The sequence below is a fragment of the Tetrao urogallus genome (genome assembly GCF_951394365.1).
Source record: "Tetrao urogallus genome assembly, chromosome: 14".
Classification (NCBI taxonomy): Eukaryota; Metazoa; Chordata; class Aves; order Galliformes; family Phasianidae; genus Tetrao; species Tetrao urogallus.
This window is the reverse complement of record NC_136827.1, coordinates 8,311,228-8,336,786: the sequence shown is the minus strand read 5'-3', so window position 1 is coordinate 8,336,786 and position 25,559 is coordinate 8,311,228. Positions and strand designations below refer to the sequence as shown.

General features: G+C 50.9%; 1 protein-coding gene across 1 annotated transcript in view; it reads right to left on the bottom strand.

Moving 5' to 3' along the window:
* Positions 1 to 25,559, bottom strand: part of STK10 (serine/threonine kinase 10) — a gene marked incomplete at both ends in the record, with an annotated part of 41,018 nt that overhangs the window by 12,988 nt on the left and 2,471 nt on the right. Inside the window, 3 exons of the mRNA XM_079542181.1 lie at positions 1,636 to 1,785; positions 3,407 to 3,455; positions 16,985 to 17,149. Of these exons, the coding sequence (XP_079398307.1) occupies positions 1,636 to 1,785; positions 3,407 to 3,455; positions 16,985 to 17,149 (364 nt within the window). The remainder of the gene's footprint in view (positions 1 to 1,635; positions 1,786 to 3,406; positions 3,456 to 16,984; positions 17,150 to 25,559) is intronic.

Genomic DNA, 25,559 nt, shown 5'->3' with positions numbered 1-25,559 from the left:
AACATGATACAACGTGCTGTTTCCACTACACTGAGCATCAGAAATTAAGTTTGCTTTTGGGTACACAACCACCAGGGACCTCTCCCTCCCATGTATGACATACACAGAACAAGTCACCCCTGCTGTAACCCAAACCTTACGTATTTAGAGGGAAGTTGAGATCTTTTCCACAAACAAACAAAAGCAGCTCCATGACAAATTTCTCTTAACACTGCTTTTTCATAGCAAAGAGTCTCATTTTACTCCCCAAAAGACAAAGCGCTGTTGTATTCTTTGTCTCCTTTACAGTCCTGTACACAACAGCCACTGTATGACACCATTCCCTGACTCTGGCCCACAAGCAGCTGCTGAAGCCAAGCCAAGCCAACCCAGTCAAACTTGATGGAGGCACTGAATCCACCCCAGGTGCCTTTTCTCTCCAAGATGGCAGTGACGACATTCAGAGGAGCTGCTGTCCATCCACAGCCTGGGCCCAAAACATCCCTAACCGCAGGTCCCTGCTGGCTCAAGGCAGCAGAGCACCTCTCATGCTAGAGCACAGTACATGGTCACGGAAGGTCTCCAGCATCCTGGGCTGCCTACGCATGGGTTCTCATTTAATGGGCCATTCCTGGGTCTCCACTGGCGCCCACAGACACATTCCATGAGCACCCACAGCTGCTGGCACCCTCCTGGCAGGGTCTAGAAGGGATCTGCACCTTTCCAACCAGGATCCAATGAGAAGGCTGCCTTCTCATCCTCCAGCAACTAGTTGGACACCAATTTAACTCAGACCTATAGTGAATTGGCAAAGCCTCTCTTTGGCACAACTCACCCTGTCACCACCAGACCTGCTCTGGAGATAAGATGAATTCCTTCAGCTCCCAGCCCTGCCAACTGGCACCTTTTACAGGATGCTCAGCAGGCTAAAGTGCTTAGAAATCAACTTCAAAACATGATTAAACAAAATTCATGAAAGGAAAATCCATCAAGTCTCTGGCTCGGTGTGAGTTGGGGGTCTCACTGCTCCATGCTACTCTCATAGATTAGCGTAGAGCCCCTGCAGTGCTGCACCCTCCACCAAAAGGTGCTGCTCTCAGCTGGCTTTGGGGACATTCACTGTAGCCATTTCCTGATGCCAACACATGGGGTACACACAGGCTGAGACCCCCAAGAAGGAAGGCACCCCTTCCTCAGCTCCGCTCCCAGCAGCCCATCTGCGGACACCATGTTTGAGAGCTGACCACAGACACCTGCTCAGGACCAGGCAGCGATGCTTCTCAGCCACTTCCTTCCCAATGTAATCTTTAACCCCCTACCAGGTTACAGAAAACACCAGCTTTCTATTTGCAGCAGATACTGAGAGAACTCCTCAGCTAAGCACAGCACACAGTTTGATGGTGGTTTTGCCCCACTGTGTAACAGAAAGTTTTCCCCCATCTTTTCCTCCCTAAGCTCATCAGTCAGCAGAGAAGCAGGGCAACAAAACGTGCACACCATCCCAGTCTTGCTCCCATACATGCAAATGATATAAGAGAGCATCCAGCAATCCCAATCATGTTAGACTGAAACACAGCACCACAGCAGCCTCCCTATGCAGAACTAACAGAAGCAGCACCATGGCAGAGCGAGCACCCACGCGGACCCTGTGCTCACCCAGCTTGATGTCCCCATCCTGTGTAAGGAGCACGTTGCCAGCCTTCAGGTCCCGGTGGATGATTTTCTTGCTGTGAAGGTAGTGGAGAGCTTCCAGCATCTGGCGGCAAATCACTTGGATCTGGGGTTCAGTCAGGCCCCGGTCCAGCTCTGTGAGGGGAGAAAGAGCTGTTAAACAGGGCAGGGATTCGAGCTATGTTCTCCCTGAGCCTCAGTAAGGCACGGACAATCCTGTCAGGCCATTTAAAAAGCACTGTCCATGTGTCAAAGCAGCAGGAGACCAATGCAAATTAGCTTATTAGGGTAATTTGTTCTCAAAGCCAGCACTCAGCTTGGAGCTCCTGACCCATGGCTCACTCCCAGGGTGTGCAGCTGAGCTGCCTGGTCTGGGAGCAGTGGACGATGGGGAGGCAGGTGAGGCTGCAGGGGCTGCTGCACAACAAGGTTCCTGCATGATTGGAAAACAGGTCCGTGTCTGTTTGGGAACTGGGTCACTGAAGACAAGCCGGGTTTCACCTGGCATGGGAACACGAGAGGATGATGCTGCAGGGAGCAAAGAGTTGAACTCAGCTGCAGGTGGCAGCAGGGCTAAATGCAAGCACGAACACTTCTTAGTTCTGTGCACAGCCCTGCTGTCAGCCCATCTCCCCAGAAGCTGCCCTCTATCACAGCAATGCAGTATGCCCTGCCCACAGCATTGAGTAGGGGGACACTGCCACTCCAATGAGGGAATGATGAGCACTGGTCTAAGCTGTTTTTCTTACAGTAGCAGCAGCTCACACCCCAGCATCTGTCCCTGCTTCTGGACAGGGGGACGTGCGACTACTGGCACGACCACCCTACTGAGTTCTTCCTGATTGCCTTCGCCATCTGAGACCACTTTCCAAAGCAGCAGCTCTGCAAATCGTCAGGCCTCCAGATGGTCAGCATCAGCCTGGTCTCGCTCTCTCTCTCTGCAGGCCCTCTGCGATGCATGTTCCCCCCTCTGCACTACAGCTGGGTGCACAGCAGAGCACGCTGAAAACAGAGCAAGCACGAGCCAGCTCCAGTCTGGCTGGGGTGGGGGCTGACGGGTGGACCACAGCAACTGCCTTAGCCCTCTCCTTGGAGCGTATGGCAAAAGAAAAGCTTTGAACACTGCTGTGGGCAACAGTTTTGTGCAAATTTTGGAACTAAAAAGAAAGCAAAGCTTTTGGAATTGTCTAAACTTCAAAACGGAATAGTGCAGGTTGGCCTTGTGGAGGGGACTACAGCTCCCTGTGTCCCTACAGCCCTGGGATGGTTTTGAGGTACACTCGCACACTCCCAGTCCCAGTGGTACTATGCAGAAGGGAGGAATTAAAAACGGGAAGATTCCAGGAATCGCTGCAAACTGCAGTTTATTTGGATGCTTGAGCTGTTTTCCAGATGACTGATACCATACGGAGAAGTCAGCGAGGAGACCCTGAGAGATCCACCACTATGAGCCCAGATGAAGCATCTCAGCCCTCTCGGGGAAGCTGTGGGAACCAGCACCCCTGCCCCAAGCAGATAAATATTTAAAGCCCTTCAGTCAGACTGCCTTCTCCCACATGTCTTGTGATCTGCTGTTCCCCAGCAGCATTTAAATCACAAAAGGACATCAAAAGTAGCTTGGGAAACACCCAGGGGCTGCCACACCTTGTGCTCCAGGTAGGAGAATAGGCAAACTCATGGGAGAGGAGCAAGAGCAGGAGAGCAGGGCTCCTGATGGCACCACACAGTTGGGACCCCCCCAGGGCCAGGCACTCACCCAGCATGGTGGCATCCACCGCCCCGCCTGGGCAAAACTCGATCATGATCTGGGGAAACAAAGAGAGAGGAATTACAGTCAGCTCTGTGTGCCACCAAGACAAGCCTGCAGGGTAGGGGTGAAGAAAAACAAAGCGTTCGTTTTGCCACTTCCTGCACAACAAAGCTCACACCACACAGGCACCTTCCGTACCCTCATGGCAATGCTGAGGCTCCAGCCCTCCCCAGGGCACATCCCCACCATGAACCACAGCCCCAGTGCTGCAGGCGGATCCCACGGCACCCCAGGAGCTGAGCACAGCCCCATCCCGCAGCTCACAGCCTCCAGCCCTACCTGCAGGCCTAGCCACAGTCGACGGCCTCAGCTCCGCTCCCCGTGTTTGTTTACATCTTTTTCCATTGCCTTTTGGAGCCAAGGCTGCTCCAGAGACATGGCCTTGCCAACAGGATGAGATAGCTGTCATAGCTGGGAGCTGACGTGGCAGGGAGAAATCAGGCAGGATTTTGTTTGGAAGGGATGGGAAGGGCTAGTTGGGTCTTTCAACCTCCCATTACTCAGTAGTTCATTGCTCTCTTGACTTCGAGCAATTTGAGGGAAAAATATGTGAGCAAAGAGCTTGAGTGCATTTGCCAGATTGTTGCTGTTTGTATCCCAGGGACACGAGCAGAACCCGGCCCATCTCCCACGTTCCACTGCTGCCTGCCCCTCTTCTCCCCCTGCCTGCCCCACAGGGCTGCATCCACCAGGCATTAAACATGGCACAATGCACTTGAAAACTTTACAGGCACTGGGGATGCAAGTCCCACGGGATGCAAGACACAGGACACAGCACCACGTGCACAGTCCAGCACCACTAAACCTCAGCCCACAGATGCACAGCCTGCAGGGAGCACACACCCTTGTCCCCTGCCTCTGGAACCTTCTTTGGGGACAGCTTGGTGCTGACCCCAGCTCCTTGCTTGTGTTCAAGGCAGATGGGGCTGCTTAGATAAGCAAACAAAAAATTTCAAGCAGCCAGGGTTAAGAAGGACAAGAGACACTTCACAGCCTAGTGCCCCAACAAGCTCTTCTACTCCTTGCTAGAGCAATGCAGGGTGACATGCCCGAGAGGCAATATGCCAGAGTTTACTCTGAGGACAAGGACTGAGCACATTGCAGGCAGTGTTTTCCAGCACAGCTCCCTGAGCTGAAACTGCCCTTCATAGGAAGTTCACGTCGCTCAGCACTGCTCCATCCAAGAGGAGGAGGTTCAGTCTCTCTCTGCCCCATGGTCCGAGATCTGTGGCCACAGCTGAGAGCCCAGCCCTTCGTTCTGCGCTTCCTACACAAGGACACAGCGTATGTTATTTCCTAACTTGGACCCTGGTGGAAGTCATGGCTGCTTTGTCCTGGAGAGGGGACCCACACTGAGATGCAGCACACCTCCGAGTGTGCCGTGAGAATCGGCCCTGGTCCAAGAGTGAGAGGGGAGACAATGCTGGGAGAAACACAGACAGGTTGGGCAGCATTACGCAGGCACAGTTGGAGGAAGCAGAGAAGAATAACCAGAGGCCAGGAGGGGGGGGGGGGAAGTGTTTTGAGCAAGCTGGGGAAGCGGCAGATGGGGAGAAGCAATTGGGAAGACACTCATATGATTTGAAAACCAGGAGAACAAATCTGTGCTGACTCAGAGCTGAGCACAAGGCTGGCAGGGAGGAAGACAGTGGGCCAGCAGAGCCCCCTCACAGTAAAGGGGGATTTTATCACACTTCTTCTTACTTGAGTTTGTACCATTAACCATAGCATCAGCACTTCACTAGCAAAGGCAGAAGTTACCTCCTGCCACTGCTTCTGCATGGTGATCTCCACCATCACTGAAATGCAGCTCAGACCTGTAAGTGCGAGCATCACTTCGTGTCACTGACTGGCATGAAACCTGCCTGCACAGATTAACCTGTCTCATCACTGAATCACAGCTGTAGTTCTGCTCATCCCACATGAGCAATCCTTTCCTACTGGAGCCAGGAGCCTTGGGAATCACCTGCCCAAAGATAGGGAGTCTCTGAGTTCAACCCTCAGGTTCAGTCAGTAGAGGAGACCTGATGAGAAACCCTCCGGTACCACCAGGCTCAGCTCTTGGCTCTGAGCAGTCTCAGGAATCCCAAACCTTCCAGCAGCCCAATTCAAATCAGCTGCTAATGCAGCATCCAGGTGACACGGGTGCTTATGCCCAACAAACAGCTTCACAGCTCTTTGCGCCTGGCATTTCCTGGCATTTTCTGAAGCTCCCACTACAGAGCCTCCAGCCCAAGGAACGTATTTTGAATCTGAGAGGAAAGCAGAGGGCTTGGTGAGAGCCAAACCTGGTGGGCATAACCTTGGGATCCCTGGCCCAGGGCACAGGCACTGCATGCACCACTGGCACAGCTGGATGTGCTCCAGGGAGAGTTGCTCCATGGGGAAGGGCAGAGCATGACAGACCCCGCTCTGGGTCAGCGTGGGCTGCAGGGCATTTCTATTGGGTTTCATTCTGGTTCACAGGCTAGCAATGAGAATATTAGGGAAATACTACCTCTGAAACAGCATGAATGTCTGTGCTTACACAGGCACAGCAGGCAGCAAGCCAGCCACTGGGAATATGGAAAATATATGAAATTTTAAAATATGCATTTTCAACAAGGGCAGAGATGCCAAATAATAATTACGGGTGTGGTTATATAGTCTGAACATCCAAAAAACCCTAATGGGCTCATTTCAGCCCAGAAATCCTGACTTGAATAAATCCAACTCCTAATCCCATAGCTCATACACCACACGTACAAATCTTCCTTCCAGGAGCAGGGCCAGCTTAAAAAAAGTTTCACCATCAAGCCAGGTAGGAACACAGGCCTGGTGTCAGGAGCATGTAGACTTCTCTGCATGCAAGCACTTGGGCTGAGGGCTGCAGGAGGCTGGGGGCTGTGCCGGTACTTATGTGGCTGGGAGCAGGCAGGGAAGCAGTCCAGGACTGACCTCAACATGGGCACCTCATTGTTCTGGCTGCAAAGAAGAAGGAGCTTGGAGGAGTGAAAAAAAACAACAGAAGTCCTGCTGGCAAAGAGCCCATACAACAGGGAGGTGTACCCAAGGGCTGTGACTTACTGTTTAATGCTTTGCTTGGGACTGTTGTTACATTCCTTGATTCACAGGCAGACAATACCTTTGTCTACGTGTCTCCAAGGCAGGACCGAATCCATGACCTCGCTATCAGCAGTGCTGATCTCGAGCTGCCCTCTGCCTCTCCGCTCTGTGCCAAGCCGATGCCTGCTCTGTGCTCAGTTTTCCTCAGCTGATGGGTGAGGCTGAAGATGGGGCTTGCTGCTGATCCTCAGCAGCCTCACACAGCCCAAACATAGTCCTGTGTTATCTGTGAATCACACTGCAGCTCGATGTAGGCATTCTACAAGCAGCTCCCTCAAAGTATCTGTGCTGGGTGCATAGCCCCCTGCCAGTGTCCTACAGCCAGCTGCAGGGTCTCCAGCGAGCAGCCCGGGACAAACATCCTGTTTGTAATGACTTACTCCATGCAAGAAAGCCAGGGGCTTCCTCACTGCCTGCTCAGCCTGCCCGCTGCGGAGGAGAAGTGGCAGCAGCACCAGCCCTCCCTCTGCTCCCTCTGCTCCAAAGCAGTTTGTATATAAAATGAAAATGCCCTAAGTGCATTTATGAGCCCAAAGGCAGCTGCAATTACATCTCACAAGCACGTGCAGATATTCACCGTTAGCTCCTGACACTGAAAAACACAGCAGCCCTTCCCACGCAGCCAGAGCCCAGCAGCCCTCGCTGACAGCTCAGCCAAGGGACCCGCCTGCTCTGCAGCCCAATGGGACATGCGAGGGACGTGCACAGGATGGATTTGGGCACCTAGGTTATAGACACCACAAACTGAAGCCTGAGTGCCACGCTCAGCAATTACGGTGTTCCCCAGGAGAATAAATACATGTACATTTGTTGAAGCCACTTTTGACTTAAATCACACACACTTATAGACGCTGCTGTCCTCCTGGGGACAACAGAGCTTGCTCCTCTCGCCCAGGCAGGCCTGGCTCTGCGCTGGGTGCATGCAGGAACTTTCAACACTGTGAGAAAAAGAATTAAAAAAAAAAAAAAACAAAAAAACCAACAACAAAAACAAAACCAAATCTTATCTCAAAAGGTATTTCACCAAACAGCAGATAGTCGCCTGGGGTGGAACAGCTGATGTCCCTGAACTTATGCTGAGATTTCTAACTGAAACCCAATTAAGAGCACACACCCTCAGCTCAGCCAACTTGTTACTCACCCAACTGGCATGTCAGAGGGCAGAGGCCCATCAACTGTTCCCTTCTGCAAAAGCACTGGAGAAAAGCCTCTTCCAGGCAGACAAAAAGAAAAGGGAAAGAAAAAAAAAAGCTGGTAAAGCTGTGGGCAGCTCCTCGAGGCAGCGGGGGCCCTGGGCAGGCTTTTCCCACCAGAACACTGGGCTGCACGAGGACACTGGGCTCCTCTGAACTGGAGGAGCACTCCGACACAGCGTGTTCACTCCTAAAGCACTCGAGCTCTTGCTGTGATGTCGCTTTTGCAGTGACACATGGAGCAGCCTGACTGCTCCATAGCACCCCACCTCCCTTCACAGCCCTGTGTGCCAGCAGGCATCCCCAGGACCCATCCGTCCCCAGTTCACAATGCTTGGCCATGAAACTGCTTCAAAACTTCAGCAATTTCCTCTCTCTATCTGCGGTGAAGGGTTTCATCTGGCTTGTACAGCCTGTTGCTGGGGAGCGGGTAACCCACAGCATCCTGTGCCTGCACTGCCCCATCACCATGCGCTGCTGTGGCTCTGCCATTCTGCTGGGGCTGCTCAGCTCTTCATCACCACAGCAGTGAGCTCTTGCACCCTCCTGCACAGCCGTCGGCTCTCCTGCCTTGTCCCGCTATCGGGAAATTAGAAAAGCACATGTGGGAGAGTAAACTGTGCTCTGTTAAAGCAGAATGCTTTTCAGGTTGCCACATTCACAGCGATCACAGCCTTACACCTTCCTCCCTCCCCTCCCCCCCCCCCCCTTGCTCCAGTATGCAGAGCAGGCTCAGAGCTCCCACAGGGATGTTGCAGTTCATAGCACTCATTTATATCCGTTTTCCCAGAGCTTTCTTGTGCAGTACCCAGTCTGTTTAGGAGGGAGAGGCACAAGGATGGGGATGAGCAGATGCAGGTAATGCTGCACAGCAGCCCTCGGCCAGCACGGGGCTTTGCTGGCATCCCCCACCCACTTCCAGAAAAGCGGAAGAAACAACAAATGGCAGTGGGTGGAGACAGACCAGGTCACCAGAAATCCTTCACATTCAGCAAAATAGAACAAGAGGGGAAGAAAAAAAACAAAGACATGTAAAAAAAAAAAAAAAAAAAAAAAAAAAAAAAAAGAAAAAGAGCTAGTCAGAGGCCCCAGTTGCCTCCAGGCACTCCTGGCACTGCAAATGAGCTGAGCTGCCCAACACAAAGGATGGGTGAGGAGGATGGTGCAGGACTGCTAAAGGGCTCACGATGAACAAAGCTCCAACGCTTCCAGTTGTGCTGATCCCTCTTTCCTCCCAGCACATCTAGCTGACAGTCATGGTTCCCATGCTCATGCAGAAGGCACAGGATACACAGCCCGACTCAGCTTTTGTGCTGGGTCCAGCTGCCCTGGGGGAGGAGGGAGAGAAAGAAGGAAGGGGCAGACACCCCACATCACTGAACTGCTTTTCAGCCTGCAGTGAGAGCTGGCCCCTCTCTTCTGTGTGGGGAATGCCCAGAGAGGGAAGTCTTGGTCCTCTTCCCCTTCAGCAGGGACACTCCTCAGCAGCATCACCTCGGGTTAAAACCACAAGGCACGTACCACCGCCTGCATTTCAACAGAACACTGCATTAAGCAACAGCCTCTGCAGCTGCAGAGCCTTCTCCCCTTGCTGCCAGATCCTGCTCAGCAGGACACTGGCTGGGGACACGCATGAGGTTGGTGTCTGCAGAACCCCTGGCCCTGCTCAGCTGGCCAAGTGCTGCACCACAACAGTGAAGGCTTTGGCCCTGAAACCTGGCATCACCCTTCCGCCCTCAGAAAGGGCATCACAGCCTCCAGTGCCTTCCTTTCCCGTCTCCAGCCCGCAGAGTAAACATGTAGTTGAGACCTTGTCCCACCCAGCCATGCATTGGAGCCCACCTGGGGAACAGAGCCCCCCTGTGAGCCACTCAGACCTCCAAAAACAGTTCCTGGGTTCAGAGTGGGACAGAGACTCCCTTCAGTGAATCCAGCTTGGGTTTCCCAGAGTCTCCCTATGCCGTCAGCACTGGCACTGTTTCACCCTCCGCAACGGATGATTCTCCTGGCATGAAGGTGGTGGAGAGCGGCAGAAGGGACAGGAGGAAGCAGTCTAGACTTCCTCTGTCTGTGACAGACTCAAGGAGCGATGGCTCAGTAGCCTGTCCTCCTGGCACCTGGATGAGATGGGTTCTTCCCCAGTTCTCCAGCAGTAGGGCAAGCAGAGGGCCCAGACAGTCTCCAGGGCTTTTGGTCTCAACTCAGCAGCTGGATGGAGCAATCCAGAAAGGCATCATCCTGCTGCCCTCAGGGCTGCTTCCAGAGGAGCAGAATGATTCCTGTTCTGTTACCCATGATGATCATTCACTGGGTCCTGAATTCTAGCTTTCTGAGCCATCCTACATTGCCACTCACCTCATAACACACTGCAGAGAAAATTAAAAGAGGTAAGATATAGCTGTGCTCTCAAACTGCACAAATTGCAGCACCAAGAGGGGTCAGAAGCATCTGGATGGGGACCAAGATCTGCAGGAAATGTGGAGGGAACAAGCTTGGTCCAGACACACTTGTAGCAGCAAATACAGGATGAAGCAAGAAGAACATCAGTGGTCACCTGCCCAAAAGCCACCCAGACAAATGACAGATCATGACCTCAGAAAAGCAAAGGCTCTGACCACGGTACAGCCAGCCAGGATACAAGGACAGCCTGCTTCTGTCCCCAGGGTGCCAGCACAACCTCCACCTGCAGCATGCAGAGAGCACATCTTGCCTCCAGCTCATTGTTCAGGGCAGACTGGCAGCAAGTAAATCTCATCAGGGCCACACTGCCACAGGTCACAACACACAGTGCCCTGTCACTAGCTCCAGGGCAAGCAGTGATGCCTCGTGCTTCTCAGTGCACCACAGCAGGGTGGAGGTCACCCTTACCAGTGCGCCATCCACTGCCCCTTCAGTTGATGCACCCCCTGATCAGCTGAGCCCATCCACACGGCTGCAGCAAAAGCTTGGGATGAACACAAACCTCCGAGTACAAACAAGGAGCTTGAGCTGCAACCAACACAAACCCCACAGGACAGAGCTGTGCTCCATCGATGGAAAGAACAAAGTGATATATTTAGGCACAGAAACCACATTTAGACTGTCAAGGGGCATGTCCTTTCCTCCGTCTGGTTGACATTTGAACCCAAGTTCTGCTGGTTAACACTGCAGTTACACAGATCTGCTGGCTGGAAGAGGGGACAAGGGCAGGGAGCCAAACAGCGTTGTGGTGGAGTCCTGCACACAATCTGCCTCTTCCAACTGCACAGGGGGATGTGTGGTTTTTAAACGTTGTTTGGTCTCATCTATCCTCATCTCCTTTACATCACAGCTTTGTTTACAACCACACTAAGGATCCTGCTGTTGCAGCCAGCCTGAAGCCCAAGGCTCCAGCTTCAACTGCAAAGTGAGCAAGGCAGTGGGCCACATCGCTTTGCCTGCTTAATGCAGTGCCTTCCCCCCCCCCTCCCCCAGGCTTAATGCCTCTCACATGCCAAAGGGCCGTAAGAAAGAGGGGAACAGCACAGAAGGGTTGCTCACAAGCCATGCCCAATTGCCACGGGTGGACGAGCGCCCACAGAAGCCAGCATCACACTACCCTGCATACCATGTGCTGGCTGTGCCATCGAACAATCCACTGCTGCCACAGAGGAGAATAAATGTCAGCAGCTTGCCTGACACAGCAAGTATGCTGTAGGTGGAAGTGAAATAATTAGCTCTCTGTAAGAGAGTGCTCTCAGCTTGCCAATTTTCCCTATAGACAAGAACACCATTCAGAGGCTTTAAATATAATAAACCTTTTTTTCCCTCCCCTCTTCTGAATAAAATAACCTACAGAAAAAATATTTTAAAATATTTGAAATAAAAAAGGTCTGTCTTCATAGGCAATGAGGGAAAGAGGCAGGGCAGCAAGTAAGGAAACCAAGTCCTATGGAGTTACCAAGAGCAAAGTCATAGAGCACAGCGCTCTCCTCCCGAGCACAGAGCTTCCTGCTGATTGCATGGAGACTGCAGATGGGTTCTGTCACAGCTGCATCACTCTGAGATGACCAACTATTTACCTGAACTAACACTCACTCCCTGGCTAGCAGAAATATCTCCACTGCTACTGAAATTTTGGTAGAGCAAGTCAGAACTACGTTTAGGATACCCACAGAGTTTTGACATTGCAACGAGCATCCTTCCGCTTGCTGGCACCGCATAGAGCATTTCATTTCTTTCAATAAAGCAATAGGCAATCCACTGAATTCACAGTCCCTGACTTTGCTCTCCCTGGCTATAGGAACAAGAAAAACACACCGAGGTGATGGCTGTCTGCCCAGGCACAGAGCAGTGGGGCTGAGATCCCCGTCTCTCACCAGCTCAATCAGCACTTTCAGTTCAACCTGCTGACCAACAGCATTTGGCACTGGGTGGGCTGCAGAAAGCACAGAACCTTTTAAAATACAAATAGCTAAAATGAGCAATGAGCTAAGATGATCTTTTGGCGACAAGCAGTATTTCACTCAGCCCATCCCCACAATGACAACAGAAGAGGCCCAGATCCATCACACAGGACAAGGTATTGCTACGTGACTTTCAGACTTCGAAGTCAATGGAAACCACTGGAGGCCACAAGGTCTGCAGAGCGACATCCCTCCCTCACAGATAACAACTTTCAGACTATATCTGATGAAAAAGAAGATGTCTAAAACTGCAGTCTGTCACTCATTCCAGGGCTTAGCTGTGTTTCAAGGCACCGTCTCCTATACACAGGTAGTTCATAAATATTCATTTAAATGCAAACACAGTTGCTTAGCATTTCCCTTGGTAAGCCAGCCCAGTGGGAATGTGGCTCATTGAGATTCATTCATAAACAAAGTTATAAAAAGCTTTGAAAGTGAATTTGCCTACAGGCTTGTTGTCTGCTGCTTTCTTTTATAAAACCAAGGCCTTATGGTTAGAGCCCCGGACTGGGATCCAGCACTCAGGACTCATTCCCAGGTATCATTTACCTGCTGGGTAAACTTTAGGCAAATTCCCGTCTGTTCCCCATCTCTCTCTTTTAATAACCAGAATAATGACACTTAGTCTCTTTTATGAAAGCGTTCCACAGCATGTACTGTGGAACAGACAAAGGGATGTAATCATAAGGCATTATTAGTGCTTCACTAACCTTTTCTTGCCACGTTATCCTCTATAGAGGATGATACACAAAGGCTTCTTTTCCAATTCATGTTGTCACGTTGCTACCTGTAGAAGTACTCTTGAACTTGGCTTTGCTATGGTCATCAGCCTGCTGTGTAAGTCATCCCTGGTGCTTTATCAAAACCATTTCAAGTCAACCCTTGCATTAAGGGAAAGCCTCACTTTTACCCAGGACAGGATTTCCAGAGAGCTGCCAGCAGCTCCAAGCTCCAGCTCTCATTGGCAGTGTGCTGACCCCATTGCTGTGCACAGCACTGCCTGGCTCAGAGCAGGGAGGGGGACAGGAGGGAACTCAGAACTCCACACCTTTAGGAAAGGCCACTCAGCCTGCAGCACAGCTCTGCTTCCTTGTGGGCTGTAACCACCCCCCATAAGGAGAGCCTTAAGGAACCCAATACTGCTATCAGCTTTCTTTTGTGCTTGTTTTTAAGAAAAGGTACTTCAACTTCAGAGATCTGCAAGTTGGAGATGCTTTCTCTAGCCCAGCATTCTAGTGCATGGGATAATGAGCATCTCTTCACAATACAGGATTTTCAAGAATGTCCAAGTCAACATCCATATCAAAGGAGTAACAATCCAGAAAGTCCCTGGCTGAACAGGTCAGGGCCTGCCCATGGAAAATGCAAAATACCTTCCTTCCAGAGGTACAAAGACTGGCTACAAAGCTGTTGCCTAACTGCAAGCAGCATACCCTCACAGGGGGCCAGCAAGGAGAAACTCCGAGCTGACTGAATTAAGCAACCTCAGAACACCCTGGCAAGGCAGGGTTACCTGCATGGTACAGCCGTTTGCTTTGATCTCTAGGAAACATCTGTTCATTCAAAAGCCCGTTTGCTATAGCAGTGACAGTTTATAGAAAAGGGGTAGGGATGAAAAAAGAATTTCCCCGTGCTTCATTAGAAAAGCTATGCAGCCACTGGAGGATTCATATATTAACTGCCTGTGGCCAAATGACACTATTTGCCATAGCACCCCACAGTGTGGGTGCTGGAGCATCCCGACAGGCTCTGCAGCAGGGATGCTGCTGGTGGAGACGTCACAGAGCCCTGGGAGCACAGATCTCCTCAGCCATCCCCTTCCCCATCTCCTCTTGCTCCTGTCTGCACGAAGAGGCACTCGGAAGCAGCAGAGATGCTCACAAGCAGATCAAAGGGCCTCTCCTTCCTCTGAGGTCTCAGTCTGTGTTCTTGTGGAAAGAAAGAAACAAACCAACATAACAAAGAACCCAAACTCTCAAGAGGGACCGAACACGCGAGGTTTGTTCTTTTCCTTTCCCATGTACAGAATATTATCAGCACAAATTCAGTACTGTTAATTCCAAGTGTTCAAAACCCACACCTTGGTCCCATTTTGCAATGACAAAATGATGTTAAAAAAAACCTTGTTTTGAAGTTGCACACAAGTTGGGTGGGGGGTGTCTGCCTTTGTGTTTCCATTTTCTGCAACACACTTCACACACACAATGCGACACAGCCACAAGGACTTCAACCAGACCTTTTTTTCTTTAATAGCTTGAGATTCTCAGCTTTCATTTGGTGCCCCCATTTCCAGCAGCTGGGATTTATGCAAAAGAACATCAAATGCCACAGGGCTTATAATCAAAATAAAATAAAATCACGAGAGCTCCCAGCACTGCAGTTTTGCAAGCCTCACCGGGCTGTTCTCAGCCAGCACAAGGCTGCTCAGCCCCTGCCATGAGCACAGAACAGACCGTGGGGGAGGAAGGGGACAGAAGAGCACCCAGTGGCCGAGGGCACCGCATCCCTGCAAAGGGTTTATATGCTGGAAGGAGTTTCATGCTGGATGCTGTCTTGTCGCCATATCGCTGGAGAGTTGCTGAATCCCTCCATGCACAGCCTGTTTTTTGCACTGGGGTTCTGCTGGTTCAGCATGGTACAGATCAGGTCGAAAAGCAAGAGGAATTTGCTGGTTTATGCCTTCATTTCAGAGCTGTATTTACACGAGGCTGTGCTGAGCTACACCACTTCCCTTCGCACAGGAAGGTTCTTGCCCCACAAAAACTGAACGTCCCCTTCTGTTACCCACAGCACACTGACCCCAAGCCCTGCCTGGCACAGAGAACTTCTGGGGTCCAGGCAGCCAAAGGCCAGGTTTCCTTTCATATTTTCCATGTAAACTCAAAACTCAGGAGTCAGACATCAGTCAACAGACTGATGAAGCAAGAGCACCTCTCAGGACTGTCAGCTGAGAATGCCTGTGGCACAGATCAAGCCATAAATTATTCAGACCAAGGCACTCCTGCCATCTGGGAGGCTGGGCACGTCTGGAGCTTTGGCAGCCAGGATGTGCCACAGCTCCTGCCCCTTCCCAAACACTGCCTTCCCTGCACAGCAAACCATAGGACACACACCCACGGGAAGCCTGAACTACAGCAGGGTCTGCACACCCATCTGCAAAGGGAACATTTGCAAATGGTCCAAGAAAGCATTGCTCAAGTGACTGCACAGATGGAAATCGAGGTGGGATGGAGAAGGCCAGATGAGGAGACATTGATATATGGCTGCAGATTTTCCCCCACAGGGCTGGCGACCAAGAAGCAAAAACCTCTGACTTCAGAGAAAGCCTGAGAGCAACTAGAAACCTTCCAGCAGGCCAACAGGCCGGCGTATTTACTTCCCTAAAACCAGAAAAACACTACAACATTAATAGGAACGGCCTGAGCACTGAAATGGAAATGCCACTCAAATAATTAAATAAAGAGAACGATCCTCTCTCCAAAACAATGGCCAGGGCTGTCACGTCTGCCCTCACGGGACAGCCTCATACAGGAGGCTCTTGTTCCATTAGATTCAAAGAGGCTGTTTAATTTTAGTAGGTCGGCGAGCATATGACATTACAAAGCACTTCATAGACAAAAGCGGAGCAGAGATCTGCAATCCATTTTCCCTTCAGGAAGGAAGGCAAAGCTTCCTATTGCAGGAAGGAGGTGGAAGGGAAAGGGGAGGGGGCTGACATTTCAGTGAGCTGGCGAGGCCGGCCAGCGTGTGCAGGACAGGCAGATCAGGGAGGGAAAAGCAGAACTCAGTGCAATATAAGCCTGCACCACCTCTCACCTCAGCTCATTATACATTTGCTTGTTTCGTTTTGCCAGGATTTATGTGGCTTCATTTGCAATCTCGTCCAAATCCTGAGTCCCCTCCCAGGAAAGATGTTTGCCTTTCACTTCCTTAGAACAGCACATATTTACTTTTGTTCTCCCACATGCCCAGCATCTCAGCACCATGATTAGCAGCCATCTAAATACAGCGTGTAAGCCTTCTCCCTCGAAGCAAGGAAACACACAGAAGGAAGTGCAAGAGCATTTCTGCAGCATTGCTTAACCAAGGAAAGAAGGTATGAGCTGTGTTATTCCAGTGGCAGATCTGCAGCTCAGCCTGGGCTCTGCCCTCGGTCCCAGGCAGGCAGGACAAGCAGCAAGATACAGCTCACGTCCAGGGAAGGTGCCTTCCATGCTAACCTTCCTCTGGCACTAAGGAATTAATAGAAAAAGAGGAGTGGGGGAGGAGGGGCTGGGTAGAGACTGTACCAGCTGGACTAAAGGAGAGCAATGCAGGAAGTTGCTAGTCCAGGCCTTGCACCAGCCTGCTGGGTTGCATTTGGTGTCCTTTTGCCTGTGCCCACCTGCTTTTTTGTGTGCTGAGCCAGAAATAACGGATGAGCCAAAAAAAATGGGGTTACACTTTCATCAGATCCTTCAAATGAGAGGGTGGATACAAAAGAGAGGCTCTCATCAGTGCTGCATTTTCTACCTTTTCAAGCTACAAAAGGTGAAAAATCTAACAACTCTGAGTTTCACTTCAGCTTAAGATCTCTTGATCTTCCCTGGGCTATTTATAAACGGCTTTGGTTAGATGACAGTTTGCCTGTCAAAGAAAGTGGGGAAAATCCAGCAAGCAGAGCACAGTCTGCAAGTCATTTCTAATTCACACTGATGCTCAAAGGTGCTCCAAAGGTTCTGCTTCTCTGTGAGTTACCCATTTCTTCTTTGCCAAGCTAGAAACGTACAATCATACAGGTCACACATAGGAGAAACTCTTACCCACAGCTTGCCTTCCCAATAAAAGGCTCCCAGCAGCTTGACGATGTGCGGGTGATCACAGGTTGCCAGTATTTCAATTTCCACCATGTAATCCTCCAGTTCATCTTCATTCTTTGTTTCAATGACTTTGGCAGCTGCTAAGGCACCGGTTTCCTTATTCTTAGCCTGCAAGACAAAACCAGCATGAGCAGGTGAGGATAGTGAGGAACACACAGAGCCTGCACAGCTCCTGCTCCTCCAGGACCATCTGTAACACAAGGATGGGAGCCTGCAGATGCACTGCTGCTCCCTCTGGCCTGGGCAAAGCTTCAGACAAAGGATCAACACTGACAAGGAAATATCTCCATTTGTTTGTAGTGTGAGAAGATACGGAAGCAAGAAGATCTCAGAATCTAGAGGTTCTCTGATCTTATTGTAGGCGATAGCTCCAAAATCCAACTAAACTCACAGTACAGTACTCAGCACGCTCCCTACACTCCTCTTCCTCACCAGGACAGTTTTCTGCAATGCGTAGTGGAAACACTGGGATGTCCTCCTCAGCAGGTAAAGCACCAAGAAGGGTGCGTCTCGATTTCTGAAGACTGTCCAGCATTCCTGTGACCTTCAGACCTGTGACTGTTCAGACCACGGTAAGAGAAATAGTCTCAGCAGGCTGCCCCGCTATTTCATACAGCTCCATGAACCTGTTTATTGCAACCTGCTTCACATAATACATAGAAATATGTCCAAACCTTTGTCCTGCTGCCTGGGAAACCTTGCTGACTTTCCTCTCCTTTCTAGGGGAGAACAACTCTGCTGTTCTAAGGGTTGGCAATACAGGGTTAGTGAGTTCCATCACCTCCAACTTCCCTTCCACAAGTATCACTCACTGCCTAGAAAGAGAGCACCAACAGCTGCCTAGGAACTGCTGTGCCTGTAGATGCTATGCACCAGAAGAAGGCTGCTAATGCAGCATGGGGTGCCACACAACACAACCACTGACGCCCATTTGCTTCCCCCAAAACTGTCACGGCCAATGAGCACTTTGCAGTTGGAAATTTACACAACTTTCGCAAAAATTTGCAACCAAATGCAAAAAAGGGTGTGTTTGCAAGACTGACTGTACAAAGAACTCTGCTATCAGAGCATCACGGGCTGGGTGAGGGGGCGAGATGGAGCAGCTGACTCAGGAGCTGAATGCCATTCCCAGAAGTGCATTGAATCAGCAGGCTGAGGAACAGGAGAAATCCCCATTAGCTCACACACTCTGCTCCTCCACTGACACAGGGGAGCTCTTGCAGCATGACGTCAGCTCAATCCCCTTTTCTACTCCTCGTCCCTCCTCCACGCTGCTCCTCCTAGGATCACGACTGCTTCCCAAGGCAGAAGTCATGCTGGAGATGCTCACGCTGAAGGAGCAGCTGGGACCTTTTTTACTGCTTTGTGGTTTATGTATCTGTGTCTGCAAAACCTACATGGGAGCTTACAGCAGGATTAATTCCTAACGTAAACGCTATGAACCCTACTGAAGAGTTTTACAAGGCTTAGGTGAGAATGTTGCTGTGTATTACCAGCCAGGCTGTGGGAGGAGGAGAGAATGAGGGGAAAGCCATACAATGGAGAGAGGGAAAATAAGGAGGTCCTGACTGCTGAATTCACACTAGTTGGCACGAACATGTGTGTCTTTACCACAGGGGACAAACCCATTTCTACCTGGGCCTGCTGCCCAAATGCAAGACAGTGGCTCATGCTAGTTTCAGAAGAAAATCGTTTTTTGTTGGGTTTGTGGGCATTTTTTCCCCTCCAATTTGTGTCTCAAGTTGCCAGCAGCTACCAGAGGAGAGCAGGCAGGCTGGGGCAAGGTTCTGGGGCAGAAGCAAGCACAGGGAATGCATGGTGCTTCCCAAGCTCCATACCAAGTGCCCCACCATGTTTGCTCTGCACTTACCGCCCTGGGAGGGAGCCAAGGAGGGAAAGTAAATATTGTGAGACAAGGTGGGGCTTCCCTTGGACGCCAGCTACCGCATGGGCCCACCAGCGGGGCTCAGACCAGGACTCAGGGGCCCTAAAGGCACCCACGGAGCCCCAGGGGCTCAGCCTACTGCCAGGGGAGGGATGGCTCTGACTGCCCAGGCTGCTCGCCCTCCCCAGGCACGTGGTCCCCACGGTCCCTGCACCCCACCACCCTGCAGCCTCGGCTGGCACACGGCTGTGGTTGCAGAAGCTGCGCACACAGACCTGGAAGACACAGTTCTGCAAAGCAGGCTGTGGGCGGGGGCGCAATCGCAGTCCACGATCTGATCTTATTCATCGTTACCCGTGTTACTAACGGTGAGTAGCCCAGCAACCTCCAGATACGGCTTCCTCTCCAGATATGAGCCTGTTAGCACACCGCTTTGCCTTCGGTCCAAACACGCAGTGGGTGAAGTCACGCTGCTGGTGGCAGAACCGCAGAGCAAGAGTTGTTTTCTCCTTGACTCGCCTGGCCCTGCGCAGCGCCTCACCACGTGGTGCACAAGGCCAGCAGGAAGGGCCGTGAGGTCCATGTGGCTTTGGCACAGGCCACGAGTTCTCTTACATGTTAGAACAGCAATTCTGGGACCTTACAGATGCCCACAGTATGATCAGCTGCTGCCCTTCCCCATGAATAAGGACTGACTTGAATGAGAGCAGTTTCCTGGCCGCTGCTGCAGACACGAGGGTTGCAGTTTTGCAAGGGACGGAGTCCCACCAGCTGCACAAGTCGGCTTTCACTACAACAAAGCCCCTCCAGCATGATGATGAGACCGCTCCCCACACACTATGAGCACCCACACCCCACCAGGCAGCACTGCTGACCCCTTCCAAGCTGCCCACGATCTTGCCAAGCCCCAACCCAGCCCTCTGCGCTCCCACCGTGCCAGCCCTGCAGCAGCGAGGGACAGCTGTCCCCCATCAGCAGGCAGCGTGTGTGACACAGCCCAGCACTGTAGCAGCCAGATGCGTACAGGCAATGTCAAATTTTGGCTAAGCGTGCTGTGCGGTCTCTGTAACTCACATCTGGCAATTTCCTCCAGCTTCTCAGCTAGTATTTTCCTGCATACAGCGTATTAAAACAGAGACGTTCTTCCAGGAAGGTTTGTTTGGATGCTAAATACGCCAAATGCTTACACTGCTATCTCTGCAAGCCAGTTTCAGACATCTGAGACAAGCAACGATCCTTTAGTGCTTAAAGGCCTTTTCTGATTTCTACTCGTCCTCGTGCAATAAGTCATAAACTGCTCCAAGACATCAGCACCAAGCAAAATACAGATTGTTCCAACCTCAAAATGCCAAACCAGCAGTCACACAGAAGCAACCTGCACCTCCAGTCTGTGAGCTGCTGACCTGGGCAAGGGGAAACAGTGCCAGGCTCAGGAAGGCAGCATCCACTGCTTGCTCTCTGAGAGCCGGAAGATTGCATCTCTACAGCTTCACCTCCATCAGGAGCTGCCATGAGGTGGAAGCCCTTATTTTGCAGCAAGGGAAATGAGAACAACTCTCACGATAGCTATTTTCTTTATCTTTTCATTTCTTTGAGATTTAAAAACAGTGATAGAGAGGAAAAGAAAGCCAGGATGACTCGAGAGTACCCTAGGTTGACTCACCAGCAGTGAGTGTGTTAGACAGCCACAGCATTTGAAATGACCTCTAGAGAATGTGAAGATGAAGAGAGAGTTTCATTTCCTGCACAAAATACTCCAAAATGCACACTCTGATGAATTAGTGTTTCCCAGACCAGCAGATTTTCCACTGAAATTTGTGGGCTGAAGAGAAAGAAGAAGCTAGCTGGTGAGATCCCAAGAACAGAAACTGATGCCAGTCTGTGACCTATGGCTGGTCAGTCAAAAATAAAAATAGTTAAATTAAAAAAATATCCACTTCCATCATGTATCTCCTCCACTGCTGGGCATTTTAATGCCATGGATTATTTGTCCCTGGAGTGCTAATTAGCACAAAATACAGAGCAGACAGCTGCCAGCGTAGCGCCCAGGATGTGCTGCTGAGCTGTAGCTGGATTCATTACAGTCCTGGCATTTAAAACCTGAAATGCCCTTCTGGCCCTATGTGCCTTTTTGCAAATCAACGCACCGCACAGACACAGGCTGACATGGCTGTGCAGAGACAGCAGTGGGGCATGCAGTTCACAGGAGAACATGAATCAAATAAAAGTTACCCAATAAACCACTTCCAGAAAGCCATGCCAGGAGCCAACATGCGGGATATAAAGCAAAAGGAAGGAAGGATCTTGCTGCAGCCCTCTGGAAAAAGATGGGTGAGGGGCACGCTGCTCCCAAACACACTGGGAACACCAGGGAACAAGCACTGTCATTCCTTGGAGGCAGAGGCGTAAAGTGCTGCCCACTTCAAGGATGTAAAGGGTAAGAGGTGGCTGTTCAGGTGATACAGAGGGCTGTCTGGTCTGCCTATGACTCAGACTGTTGTGAAACCTCGGCTCTGACAAACACAGGAACTACTTAAAGTTCTGTAAGAACTCGCTGCCGGAAGGCAGATTGTTCTGTCCTTCCTCAGGCAGCACCCTGCCATGGCACGGCGTGCTTGAGGGCAGGCACAGGGACCGTCCCTGTGAGCTCTCACCCACCAGTGACAAAGAACGGAGCTGGCAGCCAGCATGCTCCAAGTGGTGCCACAGGAGTTCTGCCTGTGCTGCTCACCAGCATGGTGCCCTGGGAGCTTCCTGAGCGTGGGGTGACCCTTTCAGAGCTGGTTTGCAATGATGTGCAGTCGTGTTTCTGTCCCTTCTGCGTGCTGCGAAAATTGATGCCCCAGGTATTACTGAGCTGGGGAACCAAAAGAGAAAAGCAACTCCTCAGCCTCCTTCCAGTGGATGCTGTATTTGCAGATTGATGGTTCTGCCTTGGTTTTCCACGCAGCAAATTCTTGTTGTGTGTCTTTGTACAGAAGCAACTGAATGATTAGGTATTTCTCAGGGATAGCATAATGATTAATTGCCTTCCAATGAACTCTGCCTGAGCTGTCTGCATCAATAAACACAGAGCAGACAGGCACAAGTCAGTATTCCTATTATTGCCAAATAATCAATGGGAGCTGAAATTACTTTCATGTCCGATCAGCCCCACAGAGCCACTTCAGTCTGCCGCAATAACTCTCTTTAAATTATTATTATTGTGTCTTTGGTTTTTCTGTTTTGGAAATGCTGAATTCACCCCACCCAAGAGTACCAGGCAGCAGAGCTGGCAGTGATGTGGGTGCAGCAGTGCAGCTGTGGCAGCGGGGAGCCCCAGAACACTGAGCCTGGCAGAGAATCACAGACATGCAGAACGTCCCAGGCTGGAAGGGACACGAGGATCATTGAGTGTGCTTCTTGGCTGCACGCAGGACCACCCAAAATTCAAACCTTCTATCCGAACGCCTGCAGCCTCTCATGCTGCACCCAGCTCCAGTGCAGCCTCCCAGAAATACAACTCTTTACAAGGAACATTTTAACCTTCTAAGTTATGACTTTCAGGTGCAATACGTGTGTTTGGGGAAATAACGCTGAGCCTTATGCCAACAAGACAGGAGGAGATGCCAGCAGGCTGCCTCGTCTGCCAGAGGGCCAAATGCAGCACACACACAGCGATCCCTTCTGCATATCACACTGCTGAAGCCACAGGGCAACATGTACCTGGCACCCCCCATAGACACAGCATCACACAGGCACCAGGCCAGGCAGGAGAGCTCCAGCCCAAGGGCTGCACCACACTGCTGCTCTGGCAGCTATGGTAACGCTTTTGCAAGAGTTAAAGGGAAGTGGAAGTGGCTTGCAAAACAAATAGAAAAGCGTTAGTAAAAATGCAGAAGTGTCTTCCTCTGGTTTGACGTGCCAGGGGCAATGGAAAGGAACATCGGCAGCGAGTTCAAGCAATGACCAAGGACTTCCAATCTATAGTGAATGCACAAACAAAGGGACTGGAGCATGGCACATGCACCCTTTCCCATCTTAAAGGCTCAGCAGCAGCCCAGCAGAAGGTGGGGGGTGCCAACAAGCCCAAGCAGCAGTGCATTGGCCTGCTGAGGTGCAGAAAAGCTCTGTGCAGTGCTTGGAACGTTGTACCCAAGCACAGCAGGACAGGCCGAAGCAGTGGTGAGAAGCTTCTCTGCTGGTACATCGCACCATAACCTGCAGGAACTGAGCTGGCTGCACAGTGCCAACATGAGCCAGAAACAGGAGAAAAAACCATGTGGGGGCAAAGAAAGCTCGACATGGACAGAAGGCTTTCAGCCTGTGCAGACCTGGAGTAAGGATGCATGAAACATTCTCAAGCTGCCTGCAAGAGCACAGTGCCCCAAGTTCAGCATGTCTGCCCTGAGCTTCACTCAGTCAACGCATTGCATTCAAAAAAAAAAAAAAGTAGAACATGAAAAAAAACCCCACCAAAATGAAAACCACCAGAACACTTTGAGTGGTTGCATCTTTTTGCAACAAGTTTAGCACACAGTGCTAAGGACTTGGCTACAGGCTGAGTGGCTGCGTGCGTGAGGTGGGGGACAGGCAGGGGACAGGCATGTGGCTGTGTGTGAGCACAGCTCCCTGAGCACCCACACAGCACAGCAGCATGTTCATTAGGAAAACCCCAGATTTACAGACAGCAGTACCTCAGGGATGGGAAAAAGTACATTTCCCCCATCCTTGCTTCAAAGAAACTGCGCTGTTCAAGGGGAAAAAAAATAAAAAGATCATGAGACAGGTAAGGATTTTTCTAAGGGACACGGATTGGTGTGTGCCTGAGGGTGAAAGACCCCAGGCCTTGCTCTGAGCTCTCCCTACCATGCAGCTGCCCGTGGCACACAGCACTGCCAAGCTCCAGGCCGTGACACAGAAGTAATTGTCAAAATATTTAGGGCACGGAGAGCCATCCTTCTCCCCCTGCACACACAGCCACGGCTCGGCAGAGCTGCAGACAGCCTTCGCCTGGCCCTCAGAAGGGACGGAGCAGTGCATGTGTCACTGCATTTCAAGTGAACATTAAGTTTAATCAAGTTTAAAGTTCAACCAAGTTTAATATCGTTGGGCCACTGCTCCCTCAGTAAAGGAGCGATGTATTCTCATTCCTCTTCTCTCCCCATGTGAAACACTGTAGGAGAACCTCTCAGCTCCAAGGGACGAGACCCAATCACAATCGTACATTTTTTCCTTTTGCCCTCTTTTTATGGACAAAGTTGCAATCAACTTCAGCTTTTTCCTTTTTCCTTTTTTTTTTGTTTTTTCCTTTTTAAGCAAAAAGCAAAGCTAGCAGTTCCACGTCCCTCTGCAATGCCCTTTCCAGGAACTGGGTGTTACACTCACCGTGAACCAAACTGTCAAAAGTGAGCTGACCTGGGAGAAGCCCAGGCTGGCAGCTGGTGGTGGCAGAGACAGCCCTGTGCCTCCCTGTGCCCATGCTGGGTTTACACTGCAGCTGCACAGCACCTCCACCATGAGCCCTTCACCACCCCTATCCAAAACAGAGCTTTAGAGACTGTAGGGCTACCAACGAAGCACTAATGCCACCGTAACACATCAGATAACGCACACACAGCTCCTGAAGCTGCACCTTAAAAAAAGACAGCAGAGCAGCACCAGAGGCACACCTAGGAACTGTTGTGGCACAGCTCAGGCTTGGTGCCTGCACTGATGGAGGGTTCAGATGAACTGCCCCAGCGCTGTGCAGTGCTGACAGCTGCGGGCTGCTCTGCAAGGAGGGGACATCCCATCCCCACCCTGCTAGGAGGAAGCGTTATCAGAGCAGCACCCATCAGCATGTGCTGGGAAGAGGAGATAGCGTTCAACAAGAGGTGTGAGGACAGCAAAAACGATCCACAGTTTGACAGGAAGCAGGAAGGCAGCGAAACTGCAGGCTCCTTTCAGCAGAGCCCATGCTTCTACAAGACACAGCCCTGTCCCCATCAGGGCCTGTAAGAGCCAGGGTGCATCCATTCCTGCTGACAACAAAAGGTTCTGAGGTAGGACATTGAATTTTTATGTTTATATTGCATTCATTTGTATGTTTTATAATAGGGGAACTGCTAACTTCACACTGACTGCAGCTCTGACCACCGGCCTGATGACTGACAGCAGATGGCTGATTTAATAACCTTTGGGTGAAGAAAATAACTAAATACATTTGGAAGGCAGCGCGTTGCTCTCTGTGGGCTGCTATCACTGCCTTATCACACCCACTGGAATTACCAAAACCAAAGGATTCATAGAGTGAATGCAAAGCAGCAGCAGTTTTCCCCACCGCCTTCCTACTTTTCAGCATCATTACCCTCTGCAGCGAGTTTCACTGTTTCCTCATACAATCAGGTCCCCTTCTGCTGGGGAAAGAAGAGCAGGCTTTATAGAGAAGCAGGAATTCCCGCAGTTCTTACTAACTGGGTGCTTCTTAAGGCCGACCATATACATTTTGGGCTCTACTTCAGAGTTGATTATTTGTAATTAACATACACTGAAATCAAGCCCGTCCTACTTTTGTGTCAAACCAGCTCAGCTTTGCTCAGCTGAGTGCCGGGCAGTCCAAGGAGCAGCTCCCCAAGCACTCTGCAGTGCAGTTACACCAGCGCTGCGCAGCTG